Source organism: Macaca nemestrina, chromosome 2 (assembly GCF_043159975.1).
Source record: "Macaca nemestrina isolate mMacNem1 chromosome 2, mMacNem.hap1, whole genome shotgun sequence".
Lineage (NCBI taxonomy): Eukaryota > Metazoa > Chordata > Mammalia > Primates > Cercopithecidae > Macaca > Macaca nemestrina.
In genome coordinates this window covers 169,475,551-169,497,430 of record NC_092126.1, presented here as the reverse complement: position 1 = coordinate 169,497,430, position 21,880 = coordinate 169,475,551, and the positions used below count along the sequence as shown (strand labels likewise).

Genomic DNA, 21,880 nt, shown 5'->3' with positions numbered 1-21,880 from the left:
AGGAGATGGAGGTTGCAGTGAGCCGAGACGGTGCCATTGCACTCCAGCCCAGGCAACAAGAAAATCTGTCTCAAAAAAAAAAAAAAAAAAGATCATGGGGATTGATTTTGTCAGACTGCTTATCAGAATCAAAGGAAATGATTATAGGCTTTGAAAAATATAGACCTTATATTTATTAATTAATGAATTTTGCAGCATTGAATCATTCTTGCTACCCTGGAATAAATCCTATATGATAATTATGTATTTTGCTTAATATATTATTGGACTCTGTGTAACAAAATTTTATTTAGAATTTTTTCCTCAATATTTGGAAGTGAGATTCAAATCTGGCGTTCTTTAATTGTGTGCAATCTTAATCACTTTTATATAAAGTTTGAATTCATATCACAAAACTAATTAAGAAATCTTTGTGTTCTGTGTCTGTATATTTTAAGTAACATTGAAATTATCTGCTCTTCAGAAGTTTGTTATAGTCTCTGTGAAATCTTTTAGGTATGGCATTCATTTGTTGGGGGCAGGAGGAGCTCTTGATGCTTGAAGGAGTCTTGGAATGATATGTTCATGTGTACTTCTATCCCAGTTCTAGTTGTCTTGGATGACTGAGGGCTCTAGGTAGGAGAAAGAAGGAAGGAAGTGTTCAGGGGTAGAGGCTACCTTTCCCAAGGCAAAAAACTGGGGTGGATTGATAGCATAAAGGATTGAGAGTGACAATGATTCTTTGCTTGACCAATCTTTGTCAGGCTCCTGAACATTTTCCTAGGCCCATCCATGCACTTCCTTGTAAAATCCATTTTTAGCCAAGAACAAGGATAAGTCAGTTTCTCAAGAATCCCTGTCCCCCTATATCTGATCACCCTTGATATCTTATCAGGTTTCTCATCCTCCACCATTTCTCAGGTTATGTCTGATCTACCCTGGCCTGTCTTTAGCAAGAATCCCATTAGGTCAGTTTAGTCAGAATCTTCTTTACCCGTGATGTTTCCTCTTAGCACTTTTCCATCCACTGACCTCCACCCTGATTCTTGGTGATAAATTCCCATTGCCCATGCTGTACTCAGAATTGAACCCAGTCTCTACCCCACTGCAAAATCCCATTGCCTTGGTCTCTATACCTACTGTGATGGTACAGAATAAAGGCTGCCTTACCTTTAACAAGTGTCATTGCTTAACAAGTGTCAAGAATGCTTAACAAGTATCATTGCTTTAACAAGTTTTCTAATTATACAATAGTTTAATTCCATCTAGGATGGAGGAGGAGAAAGAGGGAAGCAATGTGGGTGGGTAGGAGGGCTGTGAAGAGAGGCGTCAGGAGAGGCCTAAGCTGAGAGGATCAGCTGCCTCTTTCCAAAGATTTTTCTTCTGACTCTGCATTCCAACCTATCCTAGGGGTCTCTGTCCTATTTTCACAGCTGGGAAGAAGAAAGAAATTTCCTATAGTCGGTTGAACTTCTTGGCAGCCTTGGAGGATGGAGGAGATAGATCCTCAGAGTCACCCCACGGGAGGGAGCTTTGACAAACAGAAGTCAGCGGTCCCACCCCAAGTTCTCCTCATTTGTATTTTCCAGTGTCAGCCAAGTCCCACGGCTTAATAAGCCTCAGATCATGGGCAGTCCTTTCGAGTGGAGTCTGATTTTCTGAGGCAGCTCTCTCCACAAGTGGCTTTGGAACTCCATTACTCAGACCGCCCCACTGTGAGGAAGCTTGGCTAAGGCTGCAAGGCAGTTGGGGGTGATGGGACACAGGACGAGCCCTTTCTGGTGCCCTGGGCGGCCAGGTCCCCTTGTCTCCCCTGTGTCAGGGCTCCGGTGCTTCCTCGCCCTTCTCTTCTTACATCTACAGCAGGAGGCAGGGCCTTCTCCCCCCCCCCCGCCATAATACAACCTGCCACCAGGAGGCACTGCTCTACAGAGCGGAGAGTGGGGAGCTTGGAGGAGAGAGCACGACCCCCTCCTGCTGCAGGATGTTGCCCTTGTTCGAGGCAGAGACAGGAGGCCTCAGACAGCTGTGACAGCCCTGGAGCTCTCCTACCACATCTGAGCCAGAGGGAAGACTTTGGAGAAGCAGAAGCCCAAAGACACTGCTGGGAGATTGGTCTGTGCTCTGGGAGAACCCTAGGTTGTGTTTCCCGTGTACAAGTCACGGATCTTCTGGAAGGTACCACCGCTCCCAGCCCCGCTTGGCTGAGGGCTGAGGGCCACAGGTTTTCGGGACTGTGCCTGTGGTTGGAGGCTGTGGACTCAAGTGCGTCTGGCCCGGGAATTTCACAGGGCTCAGGGCGGGCTGGGGGAAGGCCCAGCTGTGAACTATTATAAGGGGGTTTCACAGTCTAGGCCAGCACTTCTTCCCCTTTCACAGGCAAACGTGACATTCCTTTTCAGCACCTATACTCACCCAGTTACATCAAGGCGGACCACACTTGTCCAACTCACAGCCCCAAAAGTCAGGGGAGAATAAAGCACAGTGGCTGATTTTAGCATTTTTAAAATGGAAATGTGAGTCAGCACCTGACGAACCTCACAGATCTCTGCTATGCCGCAGGGGCTGCTGACTAGCCCTGAAGGCTCAGGGTGGCCCCGGGCGCTCTCAGAGCAGGCCTGCTTCTCACAGCTGAGCCGCTCAGTGCTGGGGGCTGGTGTTGAGTGGGTGGGAACCAGCCAGGTTCCCCGTGGAGTCTCTGCAGGAGGCTCTGGAGGGTCGGGGGTAGATTCCCAGGAAGGAGACTTCTGTCATTTGCTTTCCTCCAAGGCAGCCTCAGACTCTAGCAGGCAAGTGGTCACTTTCCTGCAGAAACATCCTGTCCTCCTATTCTATCCGATAAGGAGGGCAGAATGAAGAGGTTGGGTGGAACCCTGGCCTTGGAGTCTGGAGACAAGGATTTTACTCTTGGCAAAGCACATTATATAGATAGGGATATTGTCCTCCAATTTTCCTTTCACTTCCTTAATTAATATGGTTATCAATACTATTATTGATGTATTGAACCCCTGCCATGTTCCAGGCACTGTGCTGAACACTTCACTAAACACTAGTTCATTAAATCCTCACAACCCTATGAAAGAGGTACTCTTATTCCTATATGCAGATGGGGAAACTGAGGCTTCAGGAGGTTGAGAAAGTTTTCCAAGGTCACCAAAAAGGATGATTTTGGACCCAGTCTGTTAATTATCCCCCTGGAGAGCACCATTGATCAAAATGGACCTGACCATGTTCCTCTTTGGACTGGTTACTTAGCAACAAACAGAAAAATTATTTAGCAATTGTTTAAAACCAATTCTAAGTTTCTTTGGATAGCTCATTTCATAAGACAGGTCTCACCTCTTTGGCTCCCACCCACCCCCACTATGGAAACACAGGTTGTAAATTTTTATAACCCAAATACTAGTGTCCGCCACTTTCTGTGCTCTAGTCCCACTAGCTGCTCTTGGCCCTGCCACTCCTGGCTCCCTGGCCTTAGTGAGTTTGGGAAGCATCCCTCCAGTTCAACCTCAGCACCTTGCCTTGTACACACATTAGGTATGATTGCTCCTTCAGTTGAAGACATGGTAGCTATTGAGAGGCAAGACATCTCTTGATGTGAGCCTTGAAGGACAGGTTGAATTGGGTAGGCAGAGAGAAGCTGGTAAGGCATATATTGTCTAAGGGTCTGAAGGTGGGGTATAAGGGGTATACAAATCATAGAGTTGGGAATAGGCAGAACCCAGAGAGGGGAGAAGACTGGCCTGAGATAGAAAACCTTGCAAGGGAGAAGGGCAGGAGCCTGGATGGTGTGAAATGCTAGAGATGCATGGCTGGAATGGAGGGGGCAGGGCACCAGGCTTCAGATGCTTCTGGGTGCAGATGCAGATTTTCAGGATGTACAACATGGAGCATCCCCAAGGTAACTGTATTGAGAGCCTGCGAGGCAGGTGAACGTGGATCCTCTACCCCCTCTCCTGACTGAGTTCACCAGGGAACAAGCTTTGTAAACTCTTTGAGGGTAGGGGCTGTGATTTTTTACTCTCATATCTTCAGAGCCTGGTGTTGAGGGTGGTGCTTTGTAGGCACTCAGCGACTTTCAAATGAATGAAGGGAGGGAGGGAGGAAAGAAGGATGGGTCCATGGTAGGATCTGATGATGGGATGGGAGCTCCAGGCAAATGTCAACCAATCCCTCTCCTGGGTCAGCCCCCAGGGGCTCACCCTTCTTTGCATTTCCAGCTCTCATGAGGTCAGTGTGCACAGGAAAGCTCACTCCTCTAATCTCCTCTGATCCTACTGCACCAGAGAAACTAAGCCAGAATTCAACGAAGTCTCAGTCTAGATAAACAAGACAAAAGAAATAAGATTCGAAGAGAAGATCTCAAAGAGAAAGTTGCTGTGTTTGTCCAAGACCTTTGTCCCATCCATGTATCATCCCTCAAGTAAATGCTTCTTGTTCACTTGTTCATTAGATTTCAAGTGCAGTCCCTGGCCTGTAAGTCCCTACAATTACAAGTTTCTCTTATCATTGCACATTCTTCATCAGGAGGATGCCGGAGGAGCTCAGCCAACAGTTCCTCATCAGTAGCAGATTCTTCAGAACTTGGGCACTACACAGATGCCCTTGAGCTCTTTGAATACAGGTTGATTTTTAGAAAATACATTAAGACAGAACTTAAAAACAATAGATTGACTAATTGTAGTCCAAAGACGAGTGTACCTCTAACCACAATTTTCATTTATTTTTAAATGTTTCCTTCATGGCCTTTCTTGTGGCTCCCCCTATGCAGTTTGTATATTTGTTGAAAACTTTATGTGTTTTTAACATGGTTTTTGCCAAACTTGGTTTTTCTGAGACCGTCTTTTCTCATAGGCTCAGTTTTACCGTCCTATCTGCAGTCGGCTACTTTCGGTGGCAGAAGAGGCCACATCTGCTTCCTGTAGGCCCTCTGGGCAGAAGCATGCGGTGGTGTCTCTTCCTGATCTGGGCCCAGGGGCTGAGGCAGGCTCCCCTCGCCTCAGGTAAGGCCTGAAACCCAGCAGAGCAGCGAGGAGGAAAAACAAGGCTAAGCTTGGTGTGGAGACTTGGGTGCTTGTGTAGGGAAGACTCCAAGAGCATGCCACAGCTGCTTGAGAGAAAGAAATTGCAGCTTTTAGGGTCCTGTGTACTCTCATGTAAGAAAGGACAATCTCTGAGAATGAGGTGCGGTTCTGTTTTTGGTGGCAGATGAAGGACTTTGTAGACTCTCGGGGTTGGGGGAGCCTGACTGGCCAGTACGAGGAGCAGGAGAAGAAGGAGGGCTGGGCAGGAGGCATTGCCAGTTTGCTTTCAGAAGCTCATTCCTGCTCCGGCTTCTTTTCTGTTGCCTTTGAGGAACTTTCCAGGAAAACATTATAAGTTCTCTGTGAATTGAAAATGTCTTTTTCAGAGATTCCAGAGATTCTACCACTAGAGACGGATTTTTTGTTAAATTCATTTCTTCTATATTAAAAATCGGAGTCAACTATTTCTGAGGGAGGAGAACACAAATATTTAAAAACTGTGGTATAAATTAGTTTTTATGTTGCTTTCTGAACTATCTGAGGATGGAGATGTGCCCAGGGGTGCTGGGGAGAGGTTAAGTGCTGAGAAGGTGGTTATGCCTGGGAGAAGCAGGGTTTCCTGCTAAGCTTCCTTTTCTATTGGATTTCTTGGCTTTCCTGAAGGTTTTTTCAGGCACTGCAAATGACAATCAGCCAAACAGCAAGGTTTTATTTCAAAGGATAATGCATCCAGCACAGAACTAGGCTGCGGCAAGAAACATAAAAACAAAACAAAATAAAACAAAAACAGAAGAGGTGGTGTCGGCTGACAAGGGCTTATATTCTAAGTGGGTAGACAAAATAGGCCTATGAAAATAACAAGCTAGCCATGAAGCTACACAGCAGAATATGCTGAGGGGGCAACGGCTAAGTTGTGTAGTCATAAGCCAGGCATTTAGTAAGCTGCTAATTGTACAATACGGGCAGTGAATGTGAAAGGAAAAGGGAGATTGAGATGGGCTGGGGTCTTCTAGGAGGCGGGGAGGGAGTTCAGCTTTGACAAGCCTTCCTGTGGGTGGGGCGTAAAGTGGGGCAGAAGTCGGCTCTGGAAGCATAGGGCAGTGGGTGGGGAGGAGAGGGACTGGGCTGGGCTGGAGTAGAGATGTGTGGAGAAGGATGAGAAGACTGGAAAGACAACCTGAGGGGGACTGGGAGCCTTCAATAACAGGCATGGAGAGGAGCGTCTGTTGAAATGCAAGAAACAGGAAATAATTACAGCCTCTATTGGGGAGCAACAGGATGGACTGGAGAAATTATCATTCCAAAACCCAGTTGTGGCCTCAAAGCCCCTTAGAGTGTTTCTAGGAAGGTTGAAGGCCAGCTGCTGACCCAGGACTCACATGTGCTTTGTCCTCTTCCCTAGGAATGATGACAGGCACAATAGAAACAACGGGGAACATTTCTGCAAAGAAAGGTGGCTCTGTTATCTTACAATGTCACCTCTCCTCCACCATGGCACAAGTGACCCAGGTCAACTGGGAGCAGCATGACCATTCGCTTCTGGCCATTCGTAATGCTGAGTTGGGGTGGCACATCTCCCCAGCCTTCAAGGATCGAGTGGCCCCGGGTCCTGGCCTGGGCCTCACCCTCCAGTCGCTGACCATGAATGATACAGGGGAGTACTTCTGCACCTATCACACCTACCCTGATGGGACTTACAGAGGGAGAATCTTCCTGGAGGTCCTAGAAAGCTCAGGTATTCCTGCTGGAGCAAGTTGGCAGATAAACCTCTCCCTCTAGCATAGAAAATGCAATCCCGAATCACTGCACAGCAAGACTTCTCAATTCGGGATCACATTTGAATCACCTGAGGTGATTTTAAATCCTACTGATGCCGAGGCCCCACCCAGACCAATTCAATCAGAATCCCTAATAGCAGAGCTAAACAGGGGTAGGCTCTAAAAGCATTTCCAGGTGATTCTAACAGACAGCCAATACTGAGAACCACTGTTCTTACATAAGAAGCACATCTTACCTATATTTCCTAGGAAGACCAGTTGATGAGGTCATATGCAAAAGTTCTCATTTACTGATTTAGTATCAACTGTGCAAATTAGAATTAACCCCTAAGTATATAAAGATTAGAGCTGGTTAAAAACAAAGCACAGCCTGTGCTAAGTTTAATTGTACAATAATTTACATTTGTGTGGTACTTCCAAGTTTCCGAAATGCCCTCATATTCATTATCCACCTGCACATTTAAACCAATTCCCAGAGGTTAGAAAAGGATTCTTATCTGAGAGACAGTATAGCACCGTGGTTAAAAGCTCAGACTCTGACCCCAGACAGTCTGGGTGCAAATCCTGGCTCTGCTGTTGCCCTCTGACAGGATTTCTTAGCTTCTCTGTGTATCAGTTTTCTCATCTGTGAAAGGAGGATGAATATAAGACCTTATGCGATGCTAATGTCGGATTAAATTCCCTACTACCCCTTTGCTTTCCATCTGCCCTCTTTCCTCCAGCGCTAACTGTATGGCTGTGGCTAACCAGGAGCTGTCCTGGCCCACTGTGACTGAGTCCCTCAAGGCAGGAGGAACATGTTCTGGGGAATTTGAATTCTGCAGGCACCACCCTTCTCTTATTATGGCTTGGATTCCTAAGCCACCTTTTAGCAACCCAAACCCTTAGTTAGAGGGACGAGATGTCAGGCTTCTGCCGCACCCTACTCCTTTGAAGACTCCCCTGGATACCTGAGTGCTGCCTGAGCTCCTGGGGCAGCCTGGAAACCCACCTTCAGCACGGCGTGCATGGGGGTGATGGTGTTCTTTTTCTCATGCTCTTCTGGGATCAGATCTTATTCATCTCTTCAAAACTCCCCTCCTGCATCTTCTTGCTTCCACTTACATGTTATCTCTCAATGAAATTCACTAGTTCTTGATTTCACTTATGCCACAAATATTTACTGAGTGTTCACTATGTGTCAGATGCTCAGAAAACAGCAAAGGATAAGACTCCAGAGCCTCATGTCATCCAGGGTTTCAAGCCTAGCTGGAAATAAGTGTATCTGGAAATAAGTGTTATAGGCTTAAGGGAAAAGGTTACATGCTTTTTTTCATTTTTATAATTTAATGTTAACTTTAATTTTGAATTATTTTTATTGATGGGATTTCATATTTGAAGTTCAATAAAAGAAAATATTCACTTTCTGAGTTTTTTTCTGGAACTACTATTTGTTTCATTTCATGATTACCAAAAATGATTTTGTCAAATAGAGGAAAGGAGTGTTAAAATGACCTGCTCTGGTGTCAAATATACAAGGTACACCACTGCTCAAAAGATTAGTCATTGATTTCATGATGGGCCAGATGGATACTCTGCTGTTGGGCTTAAAGGTTCTAGTCCCATGGTTACACAAAGGGCCTGATCAAAACTTACCTCTCTGCCGTGAAGCTCAGGCTGCCCTGAGGAAATCAGCTTTACTTCCAGCTTCTGCCACTCATCTCTGTTTTGTCCTCCCTCTAGTGGCTGAGCACAGTGCCAGGTTCCAGATTCCATTGCTTGGAGCCTTGGCCATGATGCTGGTGGTCATCTGCATAGCAGTCATCGTGGTGGTCGTGTTGGCTAGAAAGGTAATGGCTCTGGCTGCACATCTCAGTCATGGGCACCCCTACAGCTGCCACCCTGGTCCTTCAGGTTGTCTTTCCACCCAGAGAGAGACCCAGATGTGATCTTCCCCAGTGCTCTTTGTGCCTTTTTTTCCCTAGCACTTGTTCTGCCTATTAGTGCAGTTATTTATGCTCTTCCCTTGTCCCTCTTGTAGGGAGGGACCTCCTGGACAGCTGGACCTGTTTCCTACCCATCTTGCTGTCATCTGTAACTCCTGGTTTCTGCTTATCCCTTCAGCCACTGCTCTGAGAGTTTAATTTATCTACTATGATTTTGATGCATTCTGGGCGTCTATATGTGCTAGAGTTTTCTGCACATTCGCTCTTTTGATGTTTACAACTCTCTGGTAGTACTAGGCTACCCAACATGTCTGTAGAATGAGAAATAAACACTCCAAAAATGTAGGGCTAGGCCAGGAGCTGTGGCTCACACCTGTAATTCCACCCCCTTGGAGACTGTGGCGGGAGGATCACTTAACTTCAGGAGTTTAAGGCTGCAGTAAGCTACGACTGCACTCCAGCGTGGGCAACAGAGCAAGACTCCATCTCTAAAAAAAAAAAAAAATTGGTGGTAAAGTGGGCATGGCAAGATCAGCAGGTTGTAAATCCCCTGTGTAGCTTAAGAGTTTATGTGGCTGAGAGTAATGAATGGGGAATTGAAAGATCTAGTTTCTAGTTTTGGCACTGAGTGTATGCTTTTAGAAAGTTACTTAATCTTCCAAGGTCTTCATTTCCTTATATATAAAATGGGGATTTGTCTTAGTCTATTTTCTGCTGCTGTAACAGAATACAATATATTGGGAAATTTATAAAGAAAAAAAGTTTATTTGGCTCATGGTTCTGGAGGCTGGGAAGTCCAGGAGCATGGTGCATTTGGCAGGGTTCATCCCATGGCAGAAGGCATCATGTAATGAATGAGTGCATATGAGAGAGAGAGAGAAATGAGGCCAAGCTCATCCCTTTAATTAGGAACTTACTCCCATGATACCTAACCCACTCCTGAGATAATGGCGTTAATCCCTTCATGAGGGCAGATCCTTCATGGCCTAATCACCTCTTAAAAGCATTACCACTTAATACTATTACAATGGTAATTAAGTTTCCAACACATGGACTTTTGGGGGACACATTGAAACCATAGCCATATTATAATTTGGCTTGCTCTATATCATAGAGTTGTGATCAATAAGTGGCATATTTCATGTAAAATCTTTATAAAAAATGAAGAATTATATCAGTGAAATTTGTGTCATCAGCTGCCGGTATTGATTGGGAGGAGTGAAAGAATTTCCACTCCTTGTTTTGTCTGATCTCTTGGGTCATTTAAGTCAGCTCAGCCCAGGTCACCTTAATTCAAGTCACCACATAAATATTTTGGGAAACACAAGTATGTAATTTCTACCTTTACCCTAGACTCACCTCCTGAGATCCTAACCCACTTTTCCTCCAACTCTAATTCCATTCAATTAACAACTCAATTCTGCAGCCTGGTTGAACTGCAGTGGCTGAGATATATGGCTGGTGCTATTGGGAAGGTCAATGATCTATAATATTTTCATTTATGTGTAGGCTATCACAGTAGACATAATGAGGAAATGAACCCTCTAGGGGAAGGTGAGGACAAGAGAAATGATTAAATGGAGGGAGGAGGTGAAGAAGATGAAAGCTGATCTCTTAGCTGGGAATGGAGCTGCTATGGTGGTTGGTGAACAGGTTCTCTGCTGTTAGCAGTGTCCTGATAGTCTGGAATAAAAGAATCAAAGGCCCTTTAGAAGGAGCTGAACAACTTTTTCTGTTGAAGATTCAAGACTGGTTAATTTTCATTCTGGGCACCTGGACTAACTTTGGTCATCTGGAGGGTGGAGAAAGAGAAAAAGGTGAAGAGATCTATTAAGTCCTGTTGCCCCCCTTCTACAGTGTTTGATTTCCCAGCCCTCTAACATTTCCACTGCTTACTATGTAGTACAGGTCCTCTCTGCATCTTTCCTGTACTTTGGCTATAGTTGCCAGTCTTCTCTCTGTCTCTCCTTGCTCAAAGCATTTTATACTTGCATTATTCAGGGTTCCAGCAGGGAACACGTAGTACTTTCAAACTGGGTTGTTTGAAGACAGTTTAATAATAGAATTTCCAGAAGTCGACTAGGATGTAAGGACACCACAAGGAGGAGTAGCAAGGTGTTGTGACCATTCCTAGTTCTTCAAAGGGGACGAAGTGGGAGGGGCTAATTATTGGAGCCTGTAAGAAGAGAATTATGTGGAGGGGTCTCCTTCAGAAGTGCTGTAGTCTTTGCTGGAGGGTCACAACCAGTCCAAGGTCACCCTTCTGAGAGAACAAAGGGAACTACATACCCTCATCTCGTTCCTCTCTCCATTCCCCTACTGTTGCTCTGCATTGGCTGACCTCAAACTTAGGTTGGAGGACAAGGGGACTCATTGATATAGTACATTTAGTACAGTCTTCATAGGGCACAGAATAGGGCGGAGAAGGTTAGAGAGTAGAGCCAAGAGGCAAATGGATGGTATCCATACCAGCAGTGCTCATAGACATGAAAGCTGGACAAAGGATTTTGACTTTCTATGGGATTGGCTGGCTTCAGCCTTCTCTCTTGTAGTCTTGATCTCTTTTGATTATGTATGTAAGCAATACCCTTCTTGGCTGCCCAGCTGTATTTCTCCTGGGCACACTGTGCTCTATTAACCATTTTAATATCCCCACGGATCAGGCTTTCTTGGCTCCCATTGCAGTAATTACATCCATTTTGTTTCTTAAGTGCTGCTATCTGTCCTGTACTATTTTGGGATCTCCTCATCCTCATTGCTACTAGGGATCCAGTTCTGTAAAAGCATCTCCTACTTTAGCCCTAGCCTATAAAGGAGAGATACCACCAAACTTCTCAATGATGCTGGAGCTCCCCTAGCACATGCTTTTACAGCTTAGTAAAAGGGACATTCTTTTTCTTTTTCCTTTTCCCCCTTATTGTTGTTATTATCTTAAGGGATGTTCTCTGTATCTTCCCTAGAAGAGCCAACATAATCAGCTACTGGATTTTGGAAATTATTCAGTACAGGGATTGGCAAAGTGTCTCTGTAAAGGGACAGATAGTATATCTTTTTGGGTCTGTAGGTCATATGGTCTCTGTTGCAACAATTCAACTTTGCCATTGTAGTGTGAAAGTGCGATAGATTAAATATAAATGAATGAATATGGCTTTGTTTCAACAAACCTTTATTTATAAACACTAAAATGTTAATTTCATATAATTTTATGTGTAATAAAATATTAGTTTGTCATTCTATAAATTTTTATTTTTTAATTTTTTATTTCAGTAGGTTTTTTGGGGAATAAGTCCTTTAGTGGTGATTTCTGAGATTTTGGTGCACCCATCACCCGAACAGTGTACACTGTACCCAGTGTGTAGTCCTTTATCCCTCACCCCTCTCCCACGCTTTCCCCTGAGTCCCCGAAGTCCATTAGTCCATTGTATCATTCTTTTTTTTTTTTTTTTTTTTTTTTTGAGACGGAGTCTCACTCTGTTGCCCAGGCTGGAGTGCAGTGGCCGGATCTCAGCGCACTGCAAGCTCCGCCTCCCAGGTTCACGCCATTCTCCTGCCTCAGCCTCCCGAGCAGCTGGGACTACAGGTGCCCGCCACCTCGCCCAGCTAGTTTTTTTGTATTTTTTAGTAGAGATGGGGTTTCACCGGGTTAGCCAGGATGGTCTCGATCTCCTGACCTCGTGATCCGCCTGCCTCAGCCTCCCAAAGTGCTGGGATTACAGGCTTGAGCCACCGCGCCTGGCCATTGTATCATTCTTATGCCTTTGCGTCCTCATAGTTTAGCTCCCACTTATGAGTGAGAACATATGATGTTTGGTTTTTCATTCCTGAGTTACTTCACTTATAGCAGTGGTTTCCAATTCCATCCAGGCTTCTGCAAATGCCATTATTTTGTTCCTTTTATGGCTGAGTAGTATTCCATGGGGGGTGTGTGTGTGTGTGTGTGTGTGTATGTGTGTATGTGTGTATATATGAATATATATACATATATATTCATACACACACACACACACACACGCACACACTACAATTTATCCACTCATTGATTGATGAGCATTTGGGCCGGTTCCATATTTTTGCAATTGCAAATTGTGCTGCTTTTTGTATAATGACTTCTTTTCCTCTGGGTAGATACCCAGTAGTGGCATTACTGGATTCAATGGTAGTTTTACTTCTAGTTCTTTAAAGAATCTCCACACTGTTTTCCATAGTCGTTGTACTAGTTTACATTCCCACAAGCAGTGTAAAAGTGTTCCCCTTTCACCACATCCATGCCAACATCTGTTATTTTTTTATTTTTTGATTAAGGCCATTCTTACAAGAGTAAGGTGGTATTGCATTTTGATTTGCGTTTCCCTGATAATTAGTGATGTTGAACATTTTTGCATATGTTTATTGGCCATTTATATATCCTTTTCTGAGAAATGTCTGTTTATGTCCTTAGCTCACTTTTTGATGGGATTTTTTTTTTTAGTTGATTTGTTTGAGTTCCTTGTAGATTCTGGATATCAGTCCTTTGTTGGATATATAGTTTACAAATATTTTCTCCCACTCTGTGGGCTGTCTGTTTACTCTGCTGATTATTTCTTTTGCTGTGCAGAAGATAATACTTTTAAAAACTTTTTTTGCTTTAAAAAAACACTTAAAATATAAAAGCCATCTTTGTTCAAGGGCTGTACAAAAACCATCAGTGGGCCATATTTGACCCACAAAACTGAGTTTGCCAATTTCTGATTTATTAGGTTTATTCTAGCATTCTTGCTTCTCTGAGCCTTTTGTTTCCCTTTTCCATAGTTTGCCAAAGCAGTGTTGTCATCTCTATTGACAGCAGTATGTCAGAATCATCTCCTGGGCCCTTGTGAGGGTGTTAAATATTGAGTGTTCCAATATTGATACATTATCCCTCATCCAGTCTTATGTTCTACCTTACACCACAATCCATCACCTTCAGAATTCATGCCTAGGCATCTTCTCCCAGTCCCTGCCAGCATATGTTAGCCAGGTCCTTTAGTATATAACCTTTCTCTTCTCTTAGCAGACCCAGCACTTCCTCCATTAGCGTGGGCTGAGATTTCACCCTAATTACAGGTCTGATGGCCAGTAGGGGAGGCAGAGGCAGGGCCCAGCAGGGATTTTCTTCCATCAAGGGGAAGTGGGCCACTTTTGCAGCCCAGATGGTATAAGAGAAGCAGGTGGTTCATGGCTCTCAAATGCATCTTTCCAGAGATCCTCATTCCAAGTTTCAGGAGACTTCTCCTCTACTATCAAGATGCTAGCTTTGGCACAGAAAATTTACCTCGGCTTAGAATCCAGCCGTCTTTAAAGTCCTGTCCTTCTTACAATTAGCTTACGTACCATACCTGGTCTTCAGCTGTGGAGAGATGAGTGTCTCTTAAATGCTGCCAAGGAGGAGCTTTCACTCTCACACTTTGAGTTGCTGATAGGTCTGAGGCTGTCATTTTCTCACTTCAGTCCATCAGTGTAATTTAGCAAAAGTCAATTTTGAGTCCTAATAGTAACTATTTACCCTATACTGTTTACCCAATTCCAGAGTTCTAACAGTAACTATTTACCCTATGCATCTCAAATATTAGAGTCATTGTACCAGCTCATAGTTCCCATCCATCTGTGTCCCTCTCATTTCACCACCAGTCATGGGGTTTGTGTTGCCATCTAGCAGGCAGTGATCCCATTCCGCAATCCTGTTCTTACAGGCTGCCTCCTAGGACTGTTCCCAGCAGCAACTGTTTTAGATCAGGTCCCTGAAAATAGAGCCTGACATGCAAATTCTGGTGAGAGTGACTTATTGGGACAGCTCTGAGATGAAAGGAAATGAAGGAAGCAGTATAGGGAGGGCTAAGGGAAGAAAGCTCAGCATGGATATGGTCTCAGCTGGAGACTTGGCTGAAGCAAGAATTGTACACAGAGTTGGCTGAACCTTTAGGCAGAGAGCTGGCCTTTTCAAAATCCACCTAGGTCAGTCATTACCTCTGGCTGCTCACCAGGGAGGGCCCAAGAACAATTCTGTAGAGAAGGAGCTGCTGTGAGCTCACAGCCTATAGTGCAAGCATCTGAAAAATGGGAGTGCTGGTCAGGTAAAGAGATCTGAGCAGGAACTGTACATTAGTTATGGATCTCCGGACGGGCAGAACCAATAGGAGAGATGGATGGATGGATGGATAGATTAGATAGATAAATAGACAGACAGACAGACAGACAGACAGACAGACAGACAGACAGATAGATAGATAGATAGATAGATAGATAGATGGATGAGGAGGGATTTATTAGGAGAATTTGTTCGTGTGATTGTAAAGGCTGAGAAGTCTCACCACAGGCTGTCTGCAAGCTGGAGACCTTGGGATGCTGGTAGCATGGCTCAGTTCAAGTCCAGCAGCCTCAGAACCACCAAGGCAATTGGTGTAATTCTCAGTCCACGGCTAAAGACCTGAAAACACAGGGTCGGGGGCACTCTTTTAAGTCCTGGAGTCCGAAAGCCAGGCGGCCTGGGGTCCTGATGTCCAAGGACAGGAGGAGAAGAGTGTGTCCCAACTCCAAAGAGAGAAAGACCACTTTTGCCTCTCTTCTGTTTTGGGAGAGGCAGGCCCCCAGGTGACTGGATAGTGCCTGGCTACATTTAGGGTGGCTCTTACCCACGCACTTCACTCAGACTGACATGCCAATCTCCTTTGGAAACACCCTCACAGACACACCCCAAATGGGCTTTACCAGCTCTCTCAGGTCCCTTAATCTGGTTAAGCTGATACCTCAAATTACCTATGACAGGCACAACAGCATTTGCTGCAGACCTTGAGAGCCCGTAGACTGTGTTATTTAGGAGCATGGTCTTTGGAATCAGGCAGTCCTAGGTTTGAGTCCTGACTCAACCACTTGAGTAGCTATACTACCTAACTTTGATGAAGCTCAGTTTTCTCATCTGTAAAATGCTGATAATTATGGCATTACCTTCATAAGGTCATGAGGAAACTTCAGTCAAATAATAATGTAAGGCACTTAGCATCTTTCCTAGCATGTAAGCTGGAAAGTGATTGGGACCATCAGAAGGGATGTTTTTGGGACCATCACAAGGGATGTTTTTGGGACCATCAGAAGAGATGTTTTTGGGATCATGAGAAGGGATGTTTTTGGGATCATCACAAGGGATGTTTTGGAGATCGTCACAGTTTCTTGTGGGGTGTGTAGTGGAATTATGGATTTTCTTCTCGGAAGAATGTCCCTTTAGGCAAAATTTTCTATCCAATTTACAAATCTCCTGAAATCCAGTTATGCATCTCAGGTTAAGCACCCTCCTATACACAGTGGGAGCCACTGAAGAGTTTTAGGCAGAAATATGGACTAACCCAACTGTTGGTTTTGAGAATCACTCCTCTGGTGACCATGCGGAGTTGGACTAGAAGTAAGAGGGAGTCCAGAGACAGTGGGGATGAAGCCCAGGTGAGAGAGAAGACATGGATATAGAGATGGAAAAGAGGGAGTAGATTTCAGAACTGCCTGGGATTAAAATTGGATGAGGTTTTATAGATAAATCGAGTTGAACATTAGCCTCCATATTTCTGATCAGCTGGTGCCATAAACCAGGGCAGTGAATATAGGAGCAGGAGTGGTTTGTTGGAGCAGGAATGTGATGGTTTCTTTTGAGACAAGTTGAGTCTGAGCTTGCTGTGGGTCATCAGGTGATGATACCCAGTGAACAGGTGGACACCCGCGTCTGGAGCTCAGGGCAGAAGCCTGGGCCAGTTTAGATAGAGATTTGGGCATCTTCAGAGGACAGATGGTGGTTGTAGATATAAGAAAGTAGATACTCATGAAGTAACTCAGAGAGCATGTTTAGTGTGAGAGAAAGCAGAGAGCAGAACCCTAGGGGAACCCCATGGTTTGGGGAGCTGATGTGCAAAGAGAAAAGGGGCAGGCCTGGCTGAAGACGAAGGTGGGGGTTTAAAGGAGGAGAAGAGAATCAGGAGAGAGTGATGCCATAGGAGCCAGAGAAAGAGAGCATTTCAGAAAGGAAGAGGTCAACAGAGTCAAGTGCAGTAAAGAGCAAAAGAAAATAGAGAACGGAAAGCTGCTTCACTAAGCTTAGTGAACAGGAAGTAACAAGGTGTGTGGCACGTGGTATATGTAGTAAGTGCAGTTTCCGTGGACTAGTTAGCATTGAAATCTAGCTGTAATGCGGTTGAGAAATTAAGGGTTAAGGAACTGGTGTTGGTAAGAACACAAGTTTGCCAGTGTGCATGTGTGTAAGAAAGGATGAGAGAGATCACATTAACTCTCAATATATGTCATACTTGGGAGTAACTTTTGAATAACATCGCCACATACTCACTTTGTAGTTTGTTTGCTTTTAGAAGAAATCCCTCAGAATCCATTCTGTGGAAGGTGGCCTCCGGAGAAAATCAACTGGACAGGAAGAACAGATTCCCAGTGCTCCCTCACCCCCAGGAAGCTGTGTCCAGGCAGAAGCTGCACCTGCTGGGCTCTGTGGAGAGCAGCAGGGAGATGACTGTGCCGAGCTGCATGACTACTTCAATGTCCTGAGTTACAGAAGCCTGGGGAGCTGCAGCTTCTTCACAGAGACTGGGTAGCAAACAGAGGCATGTTCTGGAAGATCCACTTTTGTCTTGACTATTATAGATGTCTTGACTAATATATAAACAGCTGTATTCGCCATCAGTGTGCGCGCGCGTGTGTGTTCAGTTGAGTGAATAAATGTCATCCTCTTCTCTATCTTCATTTCCTTGGCCTTTTCGTTCTATTCCATTATGCATTATGGCAGGCCTAGGGTGAGTAACATGGATCTTGATCATAAATGCAAAATTGAAAAAATATCTTGACCTGATTTTAAATCTGGCAGTTTGAGCAGATCCTATGTCTCTGAGAGACACACTCCTCTTAATGGCATTGGCCAGCATTTTGGGCTACAAGGTTTTGCGGTTGATGATGAGGATGGCATGACTGCAGAGCCATCCTCATCTCATTTTTTTCACTGTCATTTTCAGTAACATTCGCTCATTCAAAGGCATGTCATAAATAAGTCCTGTTATCAGCCTCTATGGGGAGATTTGAGAGTGACTAAATCTTGGTATCTGCCCTCAAGAACCCACAGTTAAATGGGGAGACAACATTGTCATGAAAAGGTATTAGAGTAAGGAGAGAAGGAGACATACACAGGCCTTCAGGAAGAGATGACAGTTTGGGGTGAGGTAGTTGGCATAGGCTTTTCTGTGCTGAAGTGGCCTGGGAGCACCAAGGGGATGTGGAGGCTGGTCTGGGAGGAGCAGGAGTTTTGTCTAGGGAACTTGTAGGAACTTCTTGGAGCTGAAAGTCCCACAAAGAAGGCCCTGGCACCAAGGGAGTCAGCAAACTTCAGATTTTATTCTCTGGGCAGGCATTTCAAGTTTCCTTTCGCTGTGATGTACTCATCCATTAGACGGCCTGATACAGAGCACGCTAGGCTCTTCCAGCCATGCGTGCTGGGGAAGCCACAGGAAACGCACATCCCCACACAGGGAGCCAAGTCTTAGCATTTGGGCCTTGATCTACCTTTTCTGCATCAATACACCCTTGAGCCTTTGAAAAAGGAATGTTTCCCACTGAAAAGAAAATGTGGATTTTTAAAATAGAGACTCTTCCTAGAGGAGAAACGGGGGCTGGGGTGATAGAGGGTTTAAAAAATAAATACCCTCAAACTAACTTATTCGAACCCTTTTATTCACACCCTGATGTCTTTGTGCTGGGGTTGGGGTAACTGAACTGCTTATTTCTGTTTAACTGCATTCAGGCTGGATCTTAGAAGACTTTTATCCTTCCACCATCTCTCTCAGAGGAATGAGCAAGGAGGTTGGATTTACTGGTGACTGATTTTCTTTCATGAGCCCAGGAACTGAAAGAGAATGTGAAGCAAGGCTGTGTTTTGCCCATGGTTAAAAATAAAGCATTGCCCTGCTTCCTAAGACTTAGACTGGGGTTGACAATTGTCTTAGCAACAAGACAATTCAACTCCTATTTCTCCTTGGATTTTTTTTATTATTATTTTTTCACTTTTCTACCAAATGGGTTACGTAGTTAGGAAGAATGAACTGAAATCTGTCCAGAGCTCCAAGTCCTTTGGAAGAAAGATAGATGAATGTAAAAATGTTGTTTGTTTGCTGTGGCAGTTTACAGCATTTTTCTTGCAAAATTAGTGCAAATCTGCTGGAAATAGAACACAATTCACAAATTGGAAGTGAACTAAAATGTAATCACGAAAAGGGAGTAGTATTTTGATTTGGAAGAAGTGTATATTCGTCAGAGGTTGGACTGAGAGGTATTATTTAACATAATTATGGTAATTGGGAAACATTTATAAATACCATTAGGATGGTGATAAAATACAAAAGGGCCTATAGATGTTAGAAATGGGTCAGGTTACTAAAATGGGATTCAATTTGAAAAAAATTTTTTTTAAATAGAACTCACTGAACTAGATTCTCCTCTGAGGACCAGAGAAGACCATCTCATAGCTGGATTCCTGGAGACATGCACTGTCCACGCGTAGCCACTTTCCACGTGTGGCCATCAACCACTTAAGATGGGGTTAGTTTAAATCAAGATGTGCTATTGTAATTGGTATAAGTATAAAATCACACTAGATTTTGTAGATTTAATATGAATAATAAGAATACCATTTCAGTAATTTTGGTATATTGTGTGTCAAAAATGATATTTGAATGTATCAGGTGAAATAAAATATTAATATTAATTTCATGTTTCATTTTATCTTTTTAACGTGGCTACTGGAGAGTTTAAAATTGCATATGTGGCTCTCACATTTCTATGGGACTGTGCCACTCTAGTAGCTAAACCCAAGCCAAGCTGATACCCAGGGAGGGTGTCTATCTATGTCTATTGGTTTCCATTTCTTTTTCTTTCATTCAAAATAGTGTTTGAGGAAGATTTTCCTGCTTATGATGTCTTTTGGGAAATATGTAGGGAAGCATCACAGAGAAGATTGAGGAAGGGGAACACTCAGTGCTGACAGGAAGTGATGCCAGGCTTTTCCGGGTCCCCTCGTGGATTCCCTAACAGGAGGAGCGAATAGACAAATCTATGAATGAGCATTCAAGGAGGAATACATTACTGATTCCCTGACCACATTCTGAGCCTGGGCATACAAGTCTGATCCGTAATCCTGAGAATTGTACTAAAAAAATGTGAGAAACTTTGAGTCATGGAGCTTTGAGACAGATGGTCTTCATGAGTGAACAGGACTTCACTATGCAGTTTTTGTCATGCCTTTTCCCTTCTCACCCCTGCGAGCCCTGGAAGTGAGTCGTCATACACTCAGGTTCATTCAGATTCCATCAGTGCTGAGCTGGACAGGCAGGAAGGCTGGGTGTGCTGTCCGCCAATGACAGCATTCTGGTGGGCACACCATACCCCACAGAGAGGGGGCAATGGGCAGTGTGGTTGTGGCTGTTATTTGTGGGGTGTGAGTTTTGTTTAGTCTCTTCTTTCAGGTGCTGCTTCATGGCTGTAACTGGTAGTTTCCCACACCTACTCCAAGTCACACCTGTCAAGAGGTACAGGGGGGCTTTTTGTGTGAAAAGAACCTGAGCTTTCTGGAAGTCACAACGGTATACTCAATGTTTGAGATAATTTATTTGCATAAGGTAGCGTAGGACAATGCTATCCAATAGAACTTTCCGCAATTATGGAAATGCTCTCTGTCTGTCCCATCCAGTGTGGTAGCCACTAGCTGCATGCGGCTGTTGAGCACTTGAAATTTGGCTAATGTGACAAAGAAACTGAATTTTAAATTGTATTTTAATTAACAAATTTAAATGTAAATAGCAACATGTGACTGGTAGCTAGTATATTGGACATCACAATTCTAGTAACTGCCTTGCATATAGAGAAAACACAGAGAGCTGTGTTTATAGGCCATTGGATGGCTCTCCAGTTGTTATGCATTTGAAATGGCTACCACCAGGAAGAAACTTGAAGGTTCTCCTCTATTCTCCTGTATCCATCCTCTCTGATCAAGACAAACCATGAGGTCAAAGCAGGCTATACATTTATTTATTTCAGGTTTTTTTCCATTAAAAAAATCGGAGGTGGCCGGGCTCAGTGGCTCACGCCTGTAATCCCAGCACTTTGGGAGGCCGAGGCGGGCAGATCACGAGGTCAGGAGATCGAGACCATCCCGGCTAACACAGTGAAACCCGTCTCTACTAAGAACACAAAAAATTAGCCGGGTGTGGTGGCGGGCACCTGTAGTCCCATCTACTCGGGAGGCTGAGGCAGGAGAATGGCGTGAATCCGGGAGGCAGAGCTTGCAGTGAGCCGAGACTGCACCACTGCACTGCACTGCAGTCTGGGTGACAGAGACTCCGTCTCAAAAAAAAAACAACAAAACTCGGAGGTAGCTAAGTGGCCCTAAGTGGCCCAGTTCACTTAAATAGGGCCAAAACTGTCAAGAAGTTTACGACTCATAGGGATTATGTAGAAATAGACTTTCATCACAGGACTTACCTTGGACTATATTCATTCTGACTTTGTGTAGGCTGTGAAGAGCACCTTCTCTGGGACTAAAACTCTGATGGACTTCACAGAGATTTAAAAAAAAAAAAGAAGTAATTATGGAGTGTAGTGGACTGGGAATTGAGAAACTTGGTCCAAGTGCTGAGCTCTGCAATTAGTTTCATGACTTTGGATAAGCCACTTAACCTAGCAAAGACTCACAAATATGTCCTCATTTGTAAAATGGTAACATACTATCTTTCTAAGATTCTTAAGAAGATGAGGCAGGAATGTGGCTGACTGCTTTGTGAGCTGCAAGATGCTGGGTTAATATTATTGTGTTCTGCCCCAGGAGCATGTGCACCAGGCAGTGCTAATGATGCCACAGAAGTTTTCATGGAGGCAACAAAACTGGCTGGGAGCAACCGAGGTATCTGAAATTATCTATCAATGTTCTTAAAAACTGAGATACGAGGAAAGCTGAGAGTAGCAGATACAGCCTTGGGGTCCACAAGTTCTCTGTAAGCATTTAAACATTGTGTGTTTTAAGTGAAATGATAATCTTTAAAGAAGTCAAATATATCTGGATATTGATAGCCTTCTTATAACAGAGTGTTGTCATTGGTTTTAGCCTCTATGTTTGTGTTTATAATCAAGTTTA

The 21,880-nt window shown here is 44.1% G+C and overlaps 1 protein-coding gene across 3 annotated transcripts; it reads left to right on the top strand.

Moving 5' to 3' along the window:
* The first annotated feature begins 1,937 nt into the window (after positions 1 to 1,937).
* LOC105470373 (T cell immunoreceptor with Ig and ITIM domains) lies at positions 1,938 to 20,342 on the top strand. Of its 3 annotated transcripts, XM_011722276.3 has the most exons (5): positions 1,938 to 2,157; positions 4,834 to 4,982; positions 6,406 to 6,738; positions 8,504 to 8,610; positions 17,067 to 20,340. In XM_011722276.3, exons 2-5 carry the CDS (start codon positions 4,922 to 4,924, stop codon positions 17,301 to 17,303), a joined length of 738 nt encoding a protein of 245 aa, XP_011720578.2. In that variant the 5' UTR covers positions 1,938 to 2,157; positions 4,834 to 4,921; the 3' UTR covers positions 17,304 to 20,340. The 3 variants fall into 3 exon arrangements, with proteins under 3 accessions (XP_011720578.2, XP_024645054.2, XP_011720576.2); XM_024789286.2 differs by lacking the exon at positions 1,938 to 2,157 and having other exon boundaries at positions 2,689 to 4,982; positions 17,067 to 20,341; XM_011722274.2 differs by lacking the exon at positions 1,938 to 2,157 and having other exon boundaries at positions 2,690 to 4,982; positions 17,070 to 20,342.
* Positions 20,343 to 21,880: the final 1,538 nt, after the last annotated feature.

What these genes read in the sequence shown, in the direction of transcription:
- LOC105470373 (XM_024789286.2), top strand. Translation starts at nt 4,721, where the DNA reads ATGGCCTTTCTTGTGGCTCCCCCTATGCAGTTTGTATATTTGTTGAAA. An exon ending in GGAGGTCCTAGAAAGCTCAG is followed by an intron (nt 6,739 to 8,503) that starts GTATTCCTGCTG and finishes TCCTCCCTCTAG; the next exon opens with TGGCTGAGCACAGTGCCAGG. An exon ending in TGGTCGTGTTGGCTAGAAAG is followed by an intron (nt 8,611 to 17,066) that starts GTAATGGCTCTG and finishes GTTTGCTTTTAG; the next exon opens with AAGAAATCCCTCAGAATCCA.